General features: G+C 36.8%; 1 protein-coding gene across 1 annotated transcript in view; it reads left to right on the top strand.

Annotated features, from left to right (window-relative positions):
- LOC129753644 (dynein axonemal heavy chain 5-like) overlaps positions 1-20,285 on the top strand; it is a gene marked incomplete at its 5' end in the record, with an annotated part of 37,178 nt that overhangs the window by 11,875 nt on the left and 5,018 nt on the right. Inside the window, one exon of the mRNA XM_055749479.1 lies at positions 6,835-6,991. Within this exon, the coding sequence (XP_055605454.1) occupies positions 6,835-6,991 (157 nt within the window). The remainder of the gene's footprint in view (positions 1-6,834; positions 6,992-20,285) is intronic.

Below are 20,285 nucleotides of genomic sequence, written 5' to 3'. Positions count from 1 at the left end.
ATCATTTTATTTTAGGACAATCCGAAAAAAATCTTGATCATTGAATTTGAGCTCAACCCCATTCAAGTTTGTCAATCAGAATAAGATATAATTCAGATTAGAGAAACTTAAAATCGAAAATTTGGAGTACTTTATTATAACTGAATCAGATGTAAATATCTTGGTGAGATACGTTTGAGTTATTATTTTGATATGCTCTCCTGATCGGGTCCACTACCCGATCAGAAGAGCATATCAAAATAATAACTCAAACGTATCTCACCAAGATATATTTATATGATGCAGTTATAACTAAGTATTCAAACGTTTCAATTTTAAGTTTCTCCAATCTGAATTATATCTTATTCTAATTGAAAGACTTGAATGTGGTTGAACTTATTTTCGATGATCAAGATTTTTTTCGGATTGTCCTAAAATTAAATGAATATATCTTATTTTAATATACGTACAACTTTTTATGAAACACGGACATCGAAGTCAACGGCCCAAACCGCACTTAATTGAGTTTCGCTCAACAGATTCATAAAATTGAATCGAAATGTTCGGAAACCAAAAATGGAGCATGGTTTTAGCAAATAGTGTGGGTTACTGACATTCTTCTAGAAAATTATCTCGAAGCATTCATATCTTGATAAGTTATATTTTTGATAGTATTTGTTCTGTCCAATATCAAACTGTGCTATCTGAACGAGATATAATCTTGATAGGAGCATATCAAAAACTGATATAATTTAGCTATGATCGTATAGATTTTTTTATATAATTTGAGATATTTTAACATCCTAAGAGTACTGAATTATAACTCATTCAGATAGAAAATAAATAGTATCAATTTGATATAATTTTATTTTTCCCTCCTGATCGGGTAGTTTTGGCGTTCTACCCCGCGGCTTGTTTTCTGGCTGTTTAAGATTTTCACAAAAATATTACCAAAATCGTGTTTTTAACATATTTTTTTTTTGATAAGATGTAAATGTGATCACTGAATCGTCATGAACTTTCAATTTGGTTCATAGATGATGGGTATCGCTGTAAATAGCGATTATGCTTAACTGGTGCGTCTTGTACAGTTCTCCCTATCAATTCAACGATGATAAGCGACATTGAAAATACAAGTTGTCGCTTATCACCTCTGAATGCTTTCTGTGAAGAGCGACTCAAGAGACAACTCTGAGCTATGTATTGTATTATCCTTCGTTGGTTTCCGAACTGGTTTTGTTTTAACGTTCAGCAGAAGGATGGAGCAGTTTTCCTAACAGGTGAATCGGCGTATACAAATCGTATACACGTTTTTTGACTTATTTCGAATTCGAAATTGTTCAAAAAGCATTTAGAAGCAAACGGGTTGTTGAATGTGAAAGACCAACTTTTTTTCTTTGTATATGTATAGTTATACAGACCCCGTTCGTTTTTGGCAACATTCGATTTTGGCAACATTCGATTTTGGCAACATTCGATTTTGGCAACATCCGATTTTGGAACATGTGCCAAAATCGAACGGTTTTTAGAAACAACATTACCTTCAAGTTTTCGTTATAACAGGGCCAATTTGATTTAGACAAACATCATAAATACGTTTTTATGATCTGAAATGGTGATAAAAGGCAACAATAAAAACAAAAGTTTTTCAAAAAATTTATAAACTACTCAAAAATGACAAAATGATGAAAAATTCAAAAAGTTAAAAAACAAATTTAAACAAAATGACAGAAAATGACAAAACAAATAAAAAATGATGAAGAATGACAAAAACTGTAAATATGACAAATAAAACAAACATTATAAATAAAACAAGAAAAGCGGAAAATGCATCAAAAACATGATGAAAAAAATTAAAAAATAATTACAAATGGTAGAAAATTGACCAAAAATAACATTTTGCTAAAAAAAAAAGTTGAGAAAAAACCGTTCAATTTTGGCAACATTTGATTTTGGCAACACAAAATGTACGGGAGTGTTGCCATAATCGAACGGGGTTTGTAGTGCTATTTTTATAGTCATTTAATGATAAATTTTTTATATTAAAAAAATAAGGACATTTTCCAAGAGTAAATCCGTACTGAAAAAAATTAATAGGAACCATATCAAATAGTGAACTTTGAAGAAAAAATTAAAATTGAAATAGTGGGAAGGCCTAGGAGAATGTGTGATGGTAAAATTTCGTTTGTATTTTGAAGCTTGAACTATTTAGCAATTGTTATAATTTTTGCCCCTAAATGTATGCAGCATTAGACTGAGTCGATTTGGGGTCATTTTTGAATTTCTCAAACCCTGGGGTCTTAAAACCTTCGAGTTGGTCCAAAACTCATCCATGATTTTTTGCAGAATTTTTAAGTAACGTTTACATGAGTGAATTTGAACTTTAAGGTTTGTATGGGGAAATTGAATATTTTGTACTGAAAAATCAACATCATTTTTATTTCTTCTGTGGAACCGAGCCTGCTAATGGTTTTCCTGCCAATTTACAAATTTCTTCAAGAAAATTTTCCGCTGAACAACTTTGTCGAATATCATAACTTCGAATCTTTTTAGACAAAAAAGTTATTAGCTCTTTAACAGGTGTATGTTTTTTTGGATTGATAAACCATAAATTCAATTGACACCACTGCTTGTGCCCCACAAAGTATGGCATGAAAAGTAGTCTTGCAATACCTCGCTAGGCATTCAGCAGTGGTGTCAATTGAATTTATCGTTTATCAATGCCAAAAGACATACACCTGTTAAAAAGCTAATATCTTTTTTTGTCGAAAAAGTCACGAAGTTTTGATATTCTACAAAGTTGTTCAGCGGAAAATTTCCTTGAAGAAATTTATAAATTGGCAGGAAAACCATTTGCAGGCTCGGTTCCTCAGAAGAAACAAAAATGATGTTGATTTTTCAGTACAGAATGTTCAATTTTCCCATACAAACCTAAAAGTACAAATTTACTCATGTAAACGTTACTTAAAAATTCTGCAAAAAATCATGGATGAGTTTTGGACCAAAACGAAGCTTTCAAGACCCCAGGGTTTGAGAAATTCAAAAATGACCCCAAATCGACTCAGTCTAATGTCCCATCAACCTTAAAACCACGAACGGTTCGGGAAGAAAGCTATGAGTGAAGCTTGGCTATGTCTTGATTTTTACCAAACTTTTTGGTAAAAATTTATACCTCCGTCTCGTCAATACTTTGGTCATCCCGAACAGTGGTCACCCGGAAGCGTTTTGTAATCAAACTATCAATAGGCTTCGTCGTCGATGATAACCCACACCGATTTTCCACACAGCAGTTGATCATACAATTAACGTGCTCTTGGTTTGACGAAATCAGCTTATTTTTTACTCGGCTTCGCCATCTTTTGCTTCTTAAATGTCTTTGGGCCCAATCTTAACTTGGCGATTGACAGTGCTGAGTGGGGATCCACGTTTTTGGTCACATCCTGAACTGAGGCTATTTTCTAACTGGCGTAAGTACGCATGACTTTCCGGTCCAAAGTTGTGTCCACCGGACCCGGTTTCCGCTCAAACTTTTTTCTGTCCAAGAAGCTGCTTTCCTCCGAAAATATTATAATCAATATAAGTAATTCTCAACATGCTTCATATACTTCAGCAAGGATAGGCACATCAGCACAACCCCTTGGGGAAAGTTTTTGTTAAAAGAGTCAAGTTGGCGTGTTTCGTCGAGAAATTTAAGATTTTTTTTTATCAGTCATTATATTTTGTTATAAAAGTTTATATCGTCTGATTCATTTGTAAATACAAATCTTATAATTTTATGGAGATATTCATTATTCACATAAGCATTTCAGATGACCGATTTGTGCGATCGATCAGAATGCTGAATGAAAATTAGAAAGAAACCATCGGCCGTGAATTTAATTCGAATGCAGTGAAATTACAAACGCTCACACAGACGAAAACGATGTAAAAAGGTGATCAAAATTGTTTACGAAAAAACGGAGCGTTTTAGACCCATAGTGTTTTCGAGACATTTTTCTTACATTTAAAGCACTTTAAAATGAGCTTTTGATAAAAATGATTCAATCACCTAGTAGTGAGATAGAAAAATTATTATTTGTAATTTTGATTTTAGAGCAATCATGTCTTTGGCAAGTTTTTAGATTGTAAAAAATGTAGCAATTTTGTTGAAGACTTCAATATCGAAGAGGCTAACCCAAAAAAGTTAGAAGAGTTCAAAATAAAAAATATATTTTTTATTCAAAATTTTTCGATTTTTTTAACGATATCTTTTCAGGCCGAGCTTATTCAAGCAAAGTATGTTTGAAAGAGATTTGAGTCACCAAAAATCGAACAGTAGTGAAGGTTGTTTTCAATAACCGTATTTCAACGCATGATGAATAACGCAAAAAATCGAGGTAGCTTCAAACGATGAAGTGCGAAAATCGTGGCTCCAGAGAGTAACTGAAGCTGTCAGAGAAAGTTTTATTTTTCAATTAGCGTTCTTGTAATCAGCCACTGGATGCGTTAAGTAATTCAGCAAGAATGAACTCATGTTAAATTGAAGAAGTTGGAATATAAGCTGTTACATTTATAGTTGTGGATCCAGAGAGCGTCAATATTTGTAATTTTGTTTCATTCGTTCATAAAGAAAGCAGAACTGCTTATTGACATATATCGAAGATGTCAATAATCTCAAAACACGTCAAAAATATCATAATTAAAAGGAAATAAATGTTCGTCTCGGTGATCGAGTGGTTAGCATGGTAAGACGGTAATCGCTGGTCCACTGATGGCATGGGTTCGATTCATAGGTGCATTTTTTTGTTTAACTAGTTTTCTCAAAAATTCTTCATTATATTTTTTGTTATGCAATCTGAAAAAGTTTTTGTTGTGTTTTATTTTTATCTTAATTTTATCACTTAATCACCAATAGTTGAAAATATTTCGAATATAGAATGAATTTAAAAGTGCAAAGAATGATAATAATCAATATCATCTTCTTCTGAAGCTTCGCTTTAATTAACATATTGTTGTACTTATTGGCATCTAATCTCGCGCAGGATGTTCAAACGGAATTGAAGCTATTAAATATCGATTTAAGTAAGGCCACAATAAAGTTTCAATTATTTTTTTTTCAACTCTGACAGTTGATTCTTCTAGGCGAGCCTCAATTTTTCTTCAAAAAGATCATTCTGGATCATGATTCATGATCATGACTGAATACACCATATTTTTTCTGGTTGTTGGAAGCATGACAATACAATAAAGCTTCTTCTAATTCATCACTTATCACCTCTTCTTGTCCAACATTCAATGCATTATTAAAAAAACATGCTTACTGTTGTAGAACCATCATCCACATGATAAGTCTCCATTATTTCCAAATCGAGCGCGGGTGGGTGCAATGATGGGATTGCATGAATATACAGACTGCAATATCAAAAAGAATAAAAAAAATCATTAACAAAACCGCAAAATATCTACCCCTGCAACTTGTTGTTGTCATTTAAAAAAATCTGTTCTCCGAAAATGAGCAGAACAGTTCTTGCCATATTTAGTCAAAAACGGGTTTTGACAAATATCAATCGACTTTTCCGAAGCTCTAAGAATAAAAAGATTTTTGTTCTTTAGATCATGGAGCTTTTTCTGGAAAATGCTTCTCATCTTCACGAAAATTATGAAAACTTTAGCTCACGATACTTGGTGTTTCAATTTAAGCTGTAAACATCTACACACAGCGAAAATCAGCAGTGAACGTCATCCGGAATGAGCAGGGTTGTATCAAAATCGTGCTTAAACGTAATGGAACACCTTAAATCTAGCTAGCAGCTCAACTATATAACAATAATACGGAAATTTCGAATATTTATTTATGGCGGTCACAAGCTACTGACAGTAGATTGTAATCACCATAGATAAACGACCAAAATCGATCGACCAGCAAATGTGACAATAGACTTATCTCAGGTAAATTAACAAGAAACAGATACATTATTTTTCCCTGAAGATGGTACCAACAAGCACCGAAACGCTGGACAAATAATAAATGTCTATGTTCGGATTATAAAGAGTGCTTGGCTATTGCTATAAAACTATGCTTAATATCGTTGAGATTTTGACAATGATATTTATCAGCCTTCTGATGATCCCTGATGATGATTGAAAAAACAAACAGTAGCCATCTCAAATGCCGTAAATTTTTAACGCTCTGATCACTATTTCTTTTGCCTAAAACATAGTTAGGAGATGTCATATAGCCATATTACCATGTATTCTATATTGTTTTTGAATAGATTGGCCAACAAACTTCCAACTAAAAGTCTCGACAGAGTAAGTTTATGATGGGCAGTCTTATGGCAAGAATGTGAAAGCACTTTCATGATTCAAGCACCAGCAATATAACTGTTACCACGTTATTCCACTTCAAGGTAGTATATTTTTTTTTGAAAATCTCTCAACATGCGGCATCTGTTTGGATTTTATCAACAGCGGAAAATATTTATTTTTCAAACTTCGCTATCGTTAACATTCTTAATGTTATCAACATTTAGATTTCTTGATCGAATTATATCCGATCCAGCTGTACATTTCCTCCAATCAATTCCTACTAAGCGTGGTTACTAGCTATCTGTATCATACATCCGAGTGCATGATTAAATGAAGCTGCTAAATTTATCTCTCCCCCCCTGAACATGCTCATGGAATTCGTACAGAGAAAGTTATATCAATCCCCGATACTGTAAATAGCCAATAAATATCCGCAGCGAGCAGAAATAAACACAATCCTGCGATAACAAATCAAATAATCGCAGCTTTCCATTTTTCTTCCCGTTGTTTTTTTTTCGTTCTTTCATCCACGTTCTTCCCTCACACGGTTTGTATCCCAAATTGCAGACAGGAAATCGACCGGATTCAGCGGGTCATCAATACGGTCCATACGAATCTGTGCGACCTGAAGCTGGCCATCGACGGGACGATCGTGATGAGCAGCTACCTGAGGCAATCGCTCAATGCCATGTACGATGCCCGGATCCCGGAAAAGTGGCAGAAGGTGAATCCAATTCCGGTTATAATCTCTTAGTGATTTGCTCCGGATGTTTAAATTTTGCTTTATAAAACTGTTTTTGTAGTTTTCTTCTTCATTTGTTGCACTTTTGCTGTATGTTAAAGTAAAATTATTAAAGAGATAATCAATTAGATAGCAATTTTATCGAATTTCATTATTACTTATATGAAATTTTAGAATCTTACACATGCAAAAATTTAAAACTTTGAACTTAGAATCACAATCTAAATCCATATGTTAGAAAAACAAATCGAGACCAAGATTTTGTATTTCTGAAGAATTAAGAATTTAAGTTTAAAATAAAAATCACATCATATAACTTGAGGTCATAATCGTTTGGAGGTGATGGCTAGTAATTTTGAGATTGGTATCCAGAATGGATCGATAGAAGAAACTATTTTACTAAGAAATCTCACCACTAGCGTGTAGAGCTGTCAAACCTCACGATCAGAAAAAAAAACTCGCGAAAAATTTCATAAGGGTGAATCCAGCAGTTGACTCGAATCGAGGAAAACGTGTTTTAAATTTCGAAACATTTAATCAAAACCTTTAATGTTTAATGTTTAATGTTTATTGTTAGGAGTACGTGAGCCTGTCAGTTATAAACTATAGTTCAGGTTAAGGATATCAATCAAAACCTTTAAAAAAACTACTTAAAAAAACACTTTTTGTTTAAAACTAATGCTTAATAATCTTTTATTGTTCGTTGATCAAGAAACTGAATTTTCTTTCAGAAAGTTTCAGATAAATCTGTGTGCTTTGCCCTTTTTTCTATAATGTACGTAACGTTTCGGGTTATTTTTCTTCACCCATCATCAGATGTCCCCCAGAGTAACCCGAAACGTTGCGTAAATTTAAAATTAAAAAAAAAATTTGAAAAAAGTCAATAAGGAAAAACCGTATAAAAAGTACCGGTGATAAACTTTTATTCATACTTTTATTTTTGCACTACTGAGGCATTCGAAATAAGTAACAGTTTACAATAAGTTATTGCACGTTTTGAACGGTTACCGTCTGTGGAAAAATCGGATATATCCAGTCAATTAGAAACATTCTTGACGATAAGTCTTACCCATCAAAACTGATTCTAGACATCTCAAAGCGGGTTACTTTCAAGTATCACTTTTGCATTCCGTTTTCCAAAATTTGGCACTTCTTATTATTATTAACTAATTAATCTTTATTAGGCCAATTTACTTTTACAAAGTTTTTATGTGCCGGGGTTCAATTTTGATTTAAATTTAAAACTAGGGGGTTGGAAAGGGTTAGAGGATGTTGGAGGGAGTTTGGGAGGGAAAGTGGGATTCTTAACACAGTATTTTGCCGTTGTGCGGCAGAAGCTAACATATTGTTCTCTTGCCCAACTCTATTGTTCGTGGAGTCGGGTGGAGAAACAAGGGGGGAGTTCTTCTTCCGAGGGGGTGAAGAGGTTGTCGGTTGGATAGCTGGTGGTCCAGTTGCCGAAGTAGTATGGTCACGTTTTGGTTGCTGCTGTTTTGTTGTTTTTTCTTCCGGTTGTTGTTGTTGCTGCTGGTTTTTTTCCGAGTGGTGTGGAGTTTGTGGGTCGTTTTGTGATCGGATTATATTGGCATAACTGTTCTTATTTGTGTTGTTTTTTACTTGTTGGCGTGCTGTGATAAGAGGCAAATTTTGTTCTACACTGATTCGAAGCTTGGCTGGTAAACGGTGGATAATGTGCAACACGAGACCCCATAGTGGTCATATCACCTCTTATTCACAACTCCTATCTCTACCTCCCCGCGGTGCCGGCTGGGGTGCGAGTAACCTAAGCGGAGATCGGGTACCCAACCCCGGTGGATGCTTTGGTCGCATGCAGACTGAGAAGGTGGCCGCACGCGTCTGTTCCCCAGGTCAGGGGCGGCGTGCAACAACAACCGAGCGTCTGTTCTCCAGGTTAGGGGCGGCTCAAACAGCGTCTGTCTTGCAGCAAGCGGCTGAATTTATGAAATGCGGCTCCCGCCAGCTAAGTCCAAGATGGCAGCCCCATCGCGGGATAGGGACTTTAGGCTAACAACCTACTGCTCCTGAAATCTTTTATTGTTACAGAAACTGAGAGAAGAAATAACCGAATTGGAACTTTGGCAACGACTTTTAGCATGAAAACACGGACTAGAATTGGAACTTGGAATGTTTTGACCCTTGCCCAGCCAGGAAAGCTGGCTCAACTTGCTAGAGAAGCTAGCCGCCTCAAGCTAGAGATATTGGGACTGAACGAAGTCCGTTGGCCTAACACTGGAGAACACAAGACACAGTCCGGGCAAGTACTGCTTTACTCTGGCATACGAGGAGAACATGCTACTCGGGAACGAGGAGTTGGTTTCCTGTTAAGCCCGCAGGCCCATGCGGCCCTCATAAGATGGGAACCGATAAACGAAAGAATAATCGTAGCCAGATTCAGAACACGGGTTAGAAACCTTACAATGGTCCAGTGTTATGCGCCAACTGACGTTGCCGATTTGCAGGAGAAAGAGCAGTTTTACAGTCAATTGAACAGCGTGGTTGAGAGAATTCCGAAGGGTGACATTCAAATCCACTTAGGCGACTTCAACGCAAAGATTGGCTCCGATAATCAGGACCTTGAGCGCATCATGGGGCGCCATGGCCTAGGACAGATGAGCGAAAACGGAGAGCTGTTTGTAGAATTTTGTGGCAACAACAACATGGTGATCGGTGGATCGCTCTTCCCCCATCGACCAGCACATAAGGTCACTTGGGTATCCCGAGATGGCCGAACAGAAAATCAAATTGACCACATCTGCATCAGCCGAAAATGGAGAAGGAGCCTTCTTGATGTCCGCAACAAACGCAGCGCAGACATTGCATCTGACCATCACCTCGTCCTTGGCGAGATACGACTGAGAGTTGCGCGTGTCCAACGGCGCGAGGAGAAAGTCGGGTGTCGATACGACGTCCGCCGGTTGGAGAATCCAGAGGTGAAAAGGGCATACGTTGAACAGCTAGAATCCCGAGCCTCGGAGCTGCCGACAGACGGAACAGTCGAAGAACAGTGGTGTGGAATCAAGAATGCCTTTATCACGACGAGCCATGGTACTCTCGGTAAAGTTTGTGGAAGACGAAGTGAATGGATGTCGGATGAAACCTGGAGGATGATCGATGATCGGAGAAAGGCGAAAGTCGGAATTGAGCAGGCATGTACCGGGTCAGCCAAAGCAGCCGCCCGCTTACGATATGCGGAGCTGGAAAAGGCAGTTAAACGAGCTTGTAGACGAGACAAGAAAGCCTGGACAAACTCCCTAGCCGAAGAGGGAGGAAGAGCCGCCGCCATTGGAGATATCCGATTATTATATGATATTTCCCGCCGCCTTAGTGGTGCAAGGACTAATGCAAGAATGCCGCTGAAAAACCGAGCAGGTCAGCTGCTGACAGATCGAACAGATCAGCTCAAGCGTTGGACTGAGCATTTTGATCAACTTTTTCGAGTTACAAATAGCAATGGCCAACAGAACCCGCAGCTCGAGGCGCCCACAGTAAGTCGCATTAATGGCGTCAACTCGGAAGCGCCCTCGCTGGCTGACATAGAAGCGGCAATCAAGGACATGAAATCCAACAAAGCACCTGGAATCGATTGCATTCCTGCTGAAATGCTCAAAGCCGACCCTGCCTTGTCAGCACAAATGTTGCACCGTCTTTTCGCTGACATCTGGGATACTGCAACATTCCCGGCCGACTGGATGCAGGGTATCCTCGTAAAGGTCCCAAAGAAAGGAGACCTAACAGAGTGCGGTAACTGGCGAGGCATAACGTTGATCTGTACAACCCTCAAAGTACTCTGCAAAGTGATCCTGAACAGGATCCAGGAGAAAATCGACGCTACACTCCGACGGCAACAAGCTGGATTCCGATCCGGACGATCATGTGTGGACCACATCACAACGCTACGAATAATACTGGAACAAATCAACGAATTCCAGGACTCTCTTCTGCTGGTGTTCGTTGATTTCGAAAAAGCATTTGACCGACTGAACCACGAAAACATCTGGGCTGCTCTTAGACGACGAGGGGTCCCAGAGAAACTAGTCCATCTCATCGAAGCACAGTACGAGGCATTTTCGTGCAAGGTCTTGCACGACGGTGTCTTGTCCGAACCAATCCCGGTAACTGCTGGAGTAAGACATGGATGTATTTTGTCACCGCTGCTTTTTCTCATCGTAATGGATAAGATCTTGACTGGATCGATTGACTGTAGACCAAACCGAGGATTGCCGTGGAATCCTTCAACCATGGAACAACTGAACGACCTTGACCTGGCAGACGATATTGTTTTGCTCGCCCAAACACAACAAGACATGCAGAGCAAACTCGACGACCTCACCGAAAGCTCCAAGGCAGCAGGTCTCAAAATCAATGTCGGAAAGACCAAGTCGATGGAAATCAATACAGAAAATCGTTCCAATTTCGTGGTAGCTGGACAACAGGTTGAGACAGTGGAGTGCTTCCAGTATCTTGGTAGCCAGATTACGCCTGATGGTGGTACCAAGAAGGACATCGAAACCCGGATCAGAAAAGCCCGATTTGCGTTTGCGACTCTCCGAAACATCTGGCGGTCACGCCAGATCTCTCTACGAACTAAGATCCGAATCTTCAACTCAAACGTCAAATCCGTATTGCTGTACGGGTGTGAAACTCGGTGCACATATGCGGTGACGACGCGAAAACTGCAAGTTTTTGTGAATCGCTGCCTGCGGAACATCATCCGCGCTTGGTGGCCTGGCAACTGGATCTCAAACATTGAACTTCATCGCCGGTGTCATCAAAAGGCGCTAGAAATCGAGATTCGGGAACGTAAGTGGAGATGGACTGGGCACACGCTGCGAAGAGATGAAAACGAGATTTGCAGAGAGGGGCTTGACTGAAATCCAGATGGGCATCGAAGAAGAGGCAGGCCCAAAAGCTCGTGGCGGCGAAGTCTAGCCGCTGAAATCCGCACAGTTGACGAGAACCTCGGCTGGCAGCAAGTGAAGACGCTGGCTCCGGATCGCCAGCAGTGGAGATCTTTTATCTCAGCCCTATGCGCCGGTCAATCGGCGCTGGACCCTTAGGGTCGCCACTGATTCGAAGGGCGTTAGATTCTTCAATCCATTTCGGACATGTGCGCTCAGATGGAGAGTGGTCGTGTGATTGGCACGTATAACAAAATTTGGAGCCTGTGCATTCACTGCTATCGTGTTTTGAGGTGCTGCAAATACTGCATCTACGATCATTCGGGCAGCGTTTCTTCGGATGACCGTAGGAGAAACAAAGACGACATAACAATGGCTGTGGTATGTAAACGCGGGTTCGGACTCGGAGGAGGCCAAAATCCACAAACTCAGGGACGATCATACTGTAGATGGTCAAAACTAAAGTGTGCCGATTATACCTTTTGTCGATTTTTTGGTTATTCTTCGCACTTCGGTGATTTTTTTGCGATAGCAACTCTGCCAATAATTCCGCCTCGGTCATATCGATCACTTCCGAACATCTAACGACAAACTTTCGCTGGTTTAGATTGGGATGATTACCTACTTCTATGGGGGTTCCATCGGTTAACTTCTTCATATATTCTAGCTTCTTGCCCTGTTCTCTATTTCGTATCTTCAAGACGTACCACTTCTGACACGATCGAAAAACGCTCCATCTATTTTACCGGCATGTTTCTCTATGGACTTTCCCACTACAAACGGGTTCGGAAGAGTATGTTAGTCACAAGCTTTGAGGTATAAGTAAAAATTCGGTGATTTATTTAGGACGAAATTAAAACTGCTGTTTTTTTACGTTTCGGCCTACTGAGCTTCAGCCATCTTCAGAAAAAAACTTGTTTTGCCGCGTGTTTCCTTAACGGCCGTCTCATAATATTAAGAGACGGCCGTTAAGTAAACACGCAGCAAAACAAGTTTTTCTTCTGAAGATGGCTGAAGCTCAGTAGGCCGAAATGTAAAAAAAAACAGCAGTTTTAATTTCGTCCTAAAAAAATCACCGAAAAGTTATCAATCGAAGAAAACCATAGAAAAGTGCGGTGATCAAAACCAAACAACATTAGCAACCCGACGAAAGTGTTACGAAACTTTAATAGCATTTTTCTTGAAACATGTCAAATAGTTCATACGACTTGTTCAAAACTGACCTAAATATTGTTTTTTTTTTGGTTTTAATTGACAGTTTTTCTTTGTGTTTTGGAGACATCTGGTAGCCCAGCCAAAAAATAAAAATTGGTTCAAAACGATCGTTGGAAATTTTAAAATTAGTTTTGTGGGCTATTTTATATGATTCTAATGACTCAACTATTCATTTCAAGATTTCTTATACTTTTTTAACTCTATATAATTTCATTACGACCAAACCAAAAATTTGACACGTTGCTATATCGCCATCTGTTAGCAGCAATCAGTTTTTTTGAAGATGCGATAGATGGTATAGTTTTTTTTCCCTCTATCGATGATATAATGCAGGACCTTCTGAATTAATCCATTCAGAATATTCGTTTCAAAATATTTCAGCCACCCTTTATATTATTTTTTAAGTTTTCTTCAAACCATCTTAAACTTAAATAAATTGTTCATTCGTTAGAGTTCTAAGAAAGATTACATAAATGTAAATTATATGAAACTTCATCGAGATGCCAACTGATTTTCATTCGATTCATCATTCGATTCATCATTCATTCGATTGAATTTTTAAGGCAAAGCAGAAATTTGGTTTCTATTTTTAGATTCACCATTTGAAATCCGAAGCACACATTTTGAAAAGCTCCGAAGATTAAAAACAAATATTTTACAAATTACTATTGACATTATAATTTTTAAACAGTAATTTTTAAATAAATGTAAATCGTTAATTTGTATTTTTTGTCAGGTTTAGTCTTTTATTTTTATTTTTATTTCATTTTTATCACATTTGTCAGTTCAACTTATTTTATTTTTTGGTATTCCAAGAATAACCTCAAATTAATCCATTTCCATTTTTTTTTAATCAAAATGATGTTAAATTATAAATGATGTTGAATTATTGAAAAACAAATAAACATCTGAGACAAAAGTATTTTCAGTAGTTTAAAAAACTATTATTACTGATTTCTCTAGTGAGTTTAGTCTGACAATAATTTAGGAAACAGGGGCAAAATTTGACATAATGGGAAAATTTCTAAAAGAATTTATTTGAAAAAATCATTGAAAATAAAACAACAACTATTTTAATTGCATGTCGAGTAACAGGAAAATATATACTCTTGAATTTCGGCAGTAAAGTTTAAACATTTTTTATGATGAGTAGTTTTCCTGTGCTCGAACAAAAATTTAGTATGTGATGATGATGCATCTAATAAATTATTCCCGCTCCTTTTGTACCATCTTTCATTTCTTCCAACTTACTATCCGTCTATAAAATTTCATGATATTCAAGATTCTTCTTTCAAGATGTTCTCACTTAAAAAGGACATCAATTTTTACCGATAAGGCCGATAACACTGAGCAAAAAGTATTTATATCTTAGAATTAAGTCTTGTGAATAAAATTCTAACATTTGAGAAAGAAAAACTTATTTTAAAAAAAGTATTTTTTCTTAAAACTTAAAAAATGCATATTTTGAAAATTTTCAAGAATTAAATGTTTAATTTTTGTTTATTATTGTTATTATTATTATTAATTGTTTATTCTTTCAACGTAAGATAACAATCTTTTAATTTGTTACAATTTGGCGTACATACGTATGTAGTACTTCACTTGTATTTCTGCTTCTTAAAAACTAATCGTTCCCTCAGTTTGTTCTAGTTTCATTTATCTATTTGTTTGTTTTACTCCTTGAATTCTTCAAGCAACTTCTCCTTAAACTCTGATTTATTATTAATTATTTTTTAATTGTTGGGAAGATTATTCCAACTAACATGCCCCTGACAAAGAATGTTCTTCCATAGTGAGATGAACTATGCGAAGGAATCAAGATATTCCCAGTTCGTGAGTTTCTTAGTGGCGCGAGCAAGGTTTTCAAATAATATTGTTTACCCGTTTTTAAGATTCTATGCATTACTACACAAGAACGATATTTATAAAAGTTTTCAAATGAGCAACCGATGAGAAGTTTCTGTAGATGTGACACTCGAGAAAACCGTGATAATTTTAAAAACATATCGTACACAGGAATTGAGGGCGATCCTACTCTGTTCAGAGATCGTTCAGAAGCATTAGAATATAGAAAATCACCATATATAAATAAAGGGAACACGTTAGTTTTGAACAGTTTTGATTTAGTTTGATAGTTGATATGTCTTTAAGTTTAACCTTTTTATCGAACCATAAATTTTGCAGCATTGAGCATTTACTTGCCGGTTCCAGGAAAGATCCCGATCAAAAATTATACCAAGGTTTCAGCATAGTCGTCAAACTGAATTACCGTATTGTTGAGAACTACTTGTGGCGAATTTGAGAAAGGCAACTGTTTTCCAAAAAATAGAGCCTTAGTTTTTGAAGGATTTATAGGTAGGGGATTACTAATAGAAGGAAAAATCCCAGTTGAGATGGAGTTGGCCATGAGAAAAAATAGTGATCGCTCGTGTTTATGACAGCTCCGCGAAAAGTATCTCGTTAGATGTTTTTTTTTCTGGAAGTGAAAGTTTAAAATTGAAAAACGCAAAATCGGACCACAATGTGGACAGGTAGATTAGAAATAATGTCGTCAAAACGTGCTAATGTTTTTCATCAAATTGGACGATGGCTCTACTAAACTTCATGGAACTTGCTACCGGTAAACGAAGCGCCACGAAATCGGCCAAAAAAGAACATCAAGATATAGACGGAATTTTACTCGATAGAACTTTGCTGGAAATTAAACCCGTTATCTTGTCTTGGTGAGCCCGTTCCGATCTATTTAATTTATTTTCATTTGAGTGATGTTATAGCTAAAGAGAGCATATTTATTTCTTGTTGATACATTCCACAATAACATTTTTGCCTTGCATCAAGAAATAAAGCAATCGAGAAATTATGAAATTTATATATATAAAAATGAATTTCTGTCTGTCTGTCTGTCTGTCTGTCTGTCTGTCTGTCTGTCTGTCTGTCTGTCTGTCTGTCTGTCTGTCTGTCTGTCTGTCTGTCTGTCTGTCTGTCTGTCTGTCTGTCTTTCTGTCTGTTCCCTATAGACTCAGAAACTACTGAACCGATTTACGTGAAACTTTGCAGGTGGGGATGTTTGAGGCCGGGGAAGGTTCCTATTATGGTTTGGGACCCCTCCCCCTAACAGGAAGGGGGAGAGGGGCCTCCCAAACAAAAAACATTTTTTTGCATAACTCGCGAACCAATCAAGCAAATGGTATCACATTTGGCACGGGGTGGTATTTGGGAACGGGGAATATTTCAATGAATATTAGGTACCCCTTCCTCCTCTCAGTGGGGTGATAGGAAGGGGAGAGAGGGGCTACCTTACAATTTTTCATATAACTCGAAAACAATTTAAGATATTGGAACCAAATTTGGCATGGGAAGGAATTTTGATACGGAAACTATTTCAATGATTATTTGAGACCCCTCCCTTTTTGCAGTTGAAAGGGGGAGGGGCCTCATTTATATTTTTTTACATAACTCAAAAACTAATTAAGCAAATGGAACCAAATTTGGCATGGAAAGGTATTTGGATACGAAAAATATTTCTATGATTATTTGAAACCCCTCCCTCTTTCCAGTAGGGAGATTTAAAGGGGGGAGGGGCCCTCTTTTTAATTTTTACATAACTCAAATACTAATCAAGCAAATGGAGCCTAATTTGGCATGTGCGGATTTTTGGGAACGTAACATGTTCTAATGATTGTTTGAGACCCCTTCCTTCTTCCAGCGGGGAGAAAGGAAAGAGGGAGGGAAGTTCCATACAATTTTTATTGCATAACTCAAGAACTACAACTGCAAATGGAAACAAATTTGGTATTGAACGATATTTGAGTACGAGAAATGCTTCTTTGAATATTTGGTATCCCTAAATCCTTCAAAAAGGTGGACGAAAAGGGGGAGGAGAGGTCTCCCTTTACAATTTTCAGTATAACTGGAGATCTGATCGAGCAAATTTGAACCATATTTGGCATGTGAAAGTATTTTTATACGAGAAATGTTTCTATTATAAATTGAAGCCCCACCTTTTTTCAGATATTAAGGGGAAAGGGGGGCAACCATACATTTTTTTGCATAACTTGAGGCAAATGAAATAAAGTTTGGTATCAAATATTTTTTGAGTACAAGAAATACTTTTATGAATATTAAGTTCTCACCCCCCCAATCCAAGGGGACGATGGAAGGGGGTTGGTACTTCCTTTCCAGTTTATGCATAAATCAAGAATTTACATCGCCAATAAAACCAAATTTGGCATGGGATGGTATTTCAATACGAGAAATTTTTTTATAACAAACAATTCCTTTCTTAGAGTGAGATGATAGAATTGGAAATAAAGGAAGAGAAAAGGAAAGCTTACATTTAACTTTTTTTATACAAAATCCGAAAGATGGACAAAACTTAACATAGATAATCATTTTGGTATGATTCTATGATTATCTGACACACCATCCTCCTTTCAGTGAGTAGGTACATAGGAGGAGGGAGGTGAACCCAATACAATTTTTCAGCATAAGTTCCCAATTAAGGCTAATGAAGCCAACAAATGGAAACAAATATGGCATAGAAAGGTACTTGGTTACGAGATTGTTATAGACCCTTACGCTTTACAGTGTAGAGAGGAGAAGAAAGGAGAGGGTTCCATATAAGTTTTGTTGTAAACCTTAAAAAATTATCAACCAATGGAACAATATTTGATACAAGAAGATTTTTGGGAACGAATAAAAGGGATATGATTATTAAAAATCACGATCTCCATTCAGCAGGGGGAAGGGAAGGACAGGGGGGGGGGGCTCTCTTATCAGTTTTTTAGCATAAATCCAGAACATATCAAGCAAAAAAAACATATTTTATCAATTCGATTGTTAGCGTACGATTTTTTTGGAACCCTCCTTTTTAAGGGCGGATTTTAGATCTTTAACATAAATCAAGATACAGAATATTAGTTTAAGTTATTTTTGTGTAGCAATTCGAAACTCCAGCTGTAGCTCTCATTTTATAGCGGTTGCTTATGAATTATGTTATATTTTGATTTAAAATAATGCCAACAAAACAATAAAAATTTGAATAAATTCTGAAAATATCATTCGATTTTGAAAGGTGTAGCAAAGCACACCGGGTTAGCTAGTTAGAAATAAATTTAGAGCAGAATCGAATTTTGGTCATCCCCATTTTTAGCTTCTGTTTATTACGTATCGAGTTTATAACTACTTATAAATTTTATTGTAGTAGATGTAGCTCTATAACTCCAGTTTTAAAAATAAATCTTTCATCTCATTTTCACGATACATCCAGCTCTAACATTCTGTAACTATTTTTCTCATTATAACTAAATGATAGGCTCATAGTTTAAATTATGTATGAAGCGTAGGGAAGGTAGGGAACACCACGCTTTATTCCTCCCTTTGCTCTAGTATCTTGCGCGGTGTTTACCACATGGTTGGCCTGGCCGTAGTAATCTCTGCAATACATGTTTACATGTAACAGAGATTACGTTGAAAAGAAAATTGAAGGATGCAAGTCCTTTCATTTTCCTGGATGCTTACACGTTTTGGCCATGTTGGTAAAAGAAGAAGAAGAAGAAGAAGAAGAAGAAGAAGAAGAAGAAGAAGAAGAAGAAGAAGAAGAAGAAGAAGAAGAAGAAGAAGAAGAAGAAGAAGAAGAAGAAGAAGAAGAAGAAGAAGAAGAAGAAGGAAAAATCCGAGTTGAGAAGTAGGAATTCAAAAACTAAAGGCTATTATTCTCAGTTTAGAAATCCATTCTCTGGATGTTCAAACACTAGGTTTGAAATTTGATTCAGTTTTTACAATGATGGATGTTTTTATTATTGCAAAGATTTGTGATGTACCTATATGAATATTTTATTTTGAAAAAAAGATACCTACGCTGAAAATCTGATGCTATTTTTTATTTAAATTCGTAAGCTGAGTCCTGATATGTGAAATCTGCATTCTGATTTTTGTTAAAAGTTTTAATTGCATTCCTGAGTTTTTTTTGAATTTTTCTCGGGTTAAGTATCATGGTAAGAATCAGGACCAGTATCACAATTAGGATTCCCAAGTAACAATTTATGCTAAATTATGGTCAGGCAGCACCCATAAATTACGTAACGCAGAAATGCTCTTTTTACCCCCCCTCCCCCCCCCCCCCCCCCCCCGACCGTATGTAACAAATCGTAACGCTTCGACGTTCCTATCTTCTCATGTTTCTGAAAACTGGTTTTTGAAAATCAAAAAAAGATTTTAACATATATATTTTAAACGTTCTTCAAAACGGATTTAATATCTATCCAAATCACTTCTAAGTACTCATTGATGACTCACTGATGACATACCTAGCTCTCTGATAAAATAAAATGATTGTCTTATTACGAGTTGCTCTGTGCTTGTTCACTGATGATCTACCTTGTTTGCTTTATTTTGTTTAAGGAGAATTACTTGTTTTGCAAAATATACTCAACTTAGTAATATTCGTCGGAATAATCAATATTGCATTTTTAAATCAATTGAGAAAAACTAGTAAAATTTACGTTTTAAGCCTGAATTGAGTTCTTGGGGGTAAATGTAGGGGAGAGTGGGGGTAACGTGGGCCACTTTAAATATCTCAGCTGTGAGTTATCTTAATCCAACTGTCATCGTCGTCGCTTTGCGTAAGCATGGTTTTCTATATGTTGTTGACTTATGTACGTATCATATGCTTCTTTTATATAACTAGCCTAGAAAAATGTACATTCATAATTAAATAAGTACCCGCGAATTGCATCCATGAGAGACCTAAAGTTCATAACAAAAATATGCTCATAAGCTTATGATCTTAGTTTTGTCATGTTCTTTCACGTGGAAAAGGAATTTTTAGTGAAATATCAATAAGTCACACAAACGCAACCAATTTGCAAAACATAACTTATGGGGAATCGTGGGCCACATTTTGTGGGGTATATTGGGCCACCTATATTTTGGTGTTTTTATACACATTATGAACTTAAAATGCGTTTTTGCTATCTGCAAAGTTCACTTATGCCAATAAAGAGTTGTAAAAATTATTTTGTCCATTTTTCCCAATGCGATAGAGACGACCAAAAATCCTATATAAGGAATATTACCAAAACGTTCGCGAGCCATGAATTAGGAACTATTCGATCATACACAACTCTGTTTTTTTATTTCCT

This window comes from Uranotaenia lowii, chromosome 3 (genome assembly GCF_029784155.1).
Source record: "Uranotaenia lowii strain MFRU-FL chromosome 3, ASM2978415v1, whole genome shotgun sequence".
In the NCBI taxonomy this organism is placed as follows: domain Eukaryota; kingdom Metazoa; phylum Arthropoda; class Insecta; order Diptera; family Culicidae; genus Uranotaenia; species Uranotaenia lowii.
The sequence above is the reverse complement of the archived record's forward strand: the minus strand, read 5'-3'. Positions and strand labels throughout refer to the sequence as shown.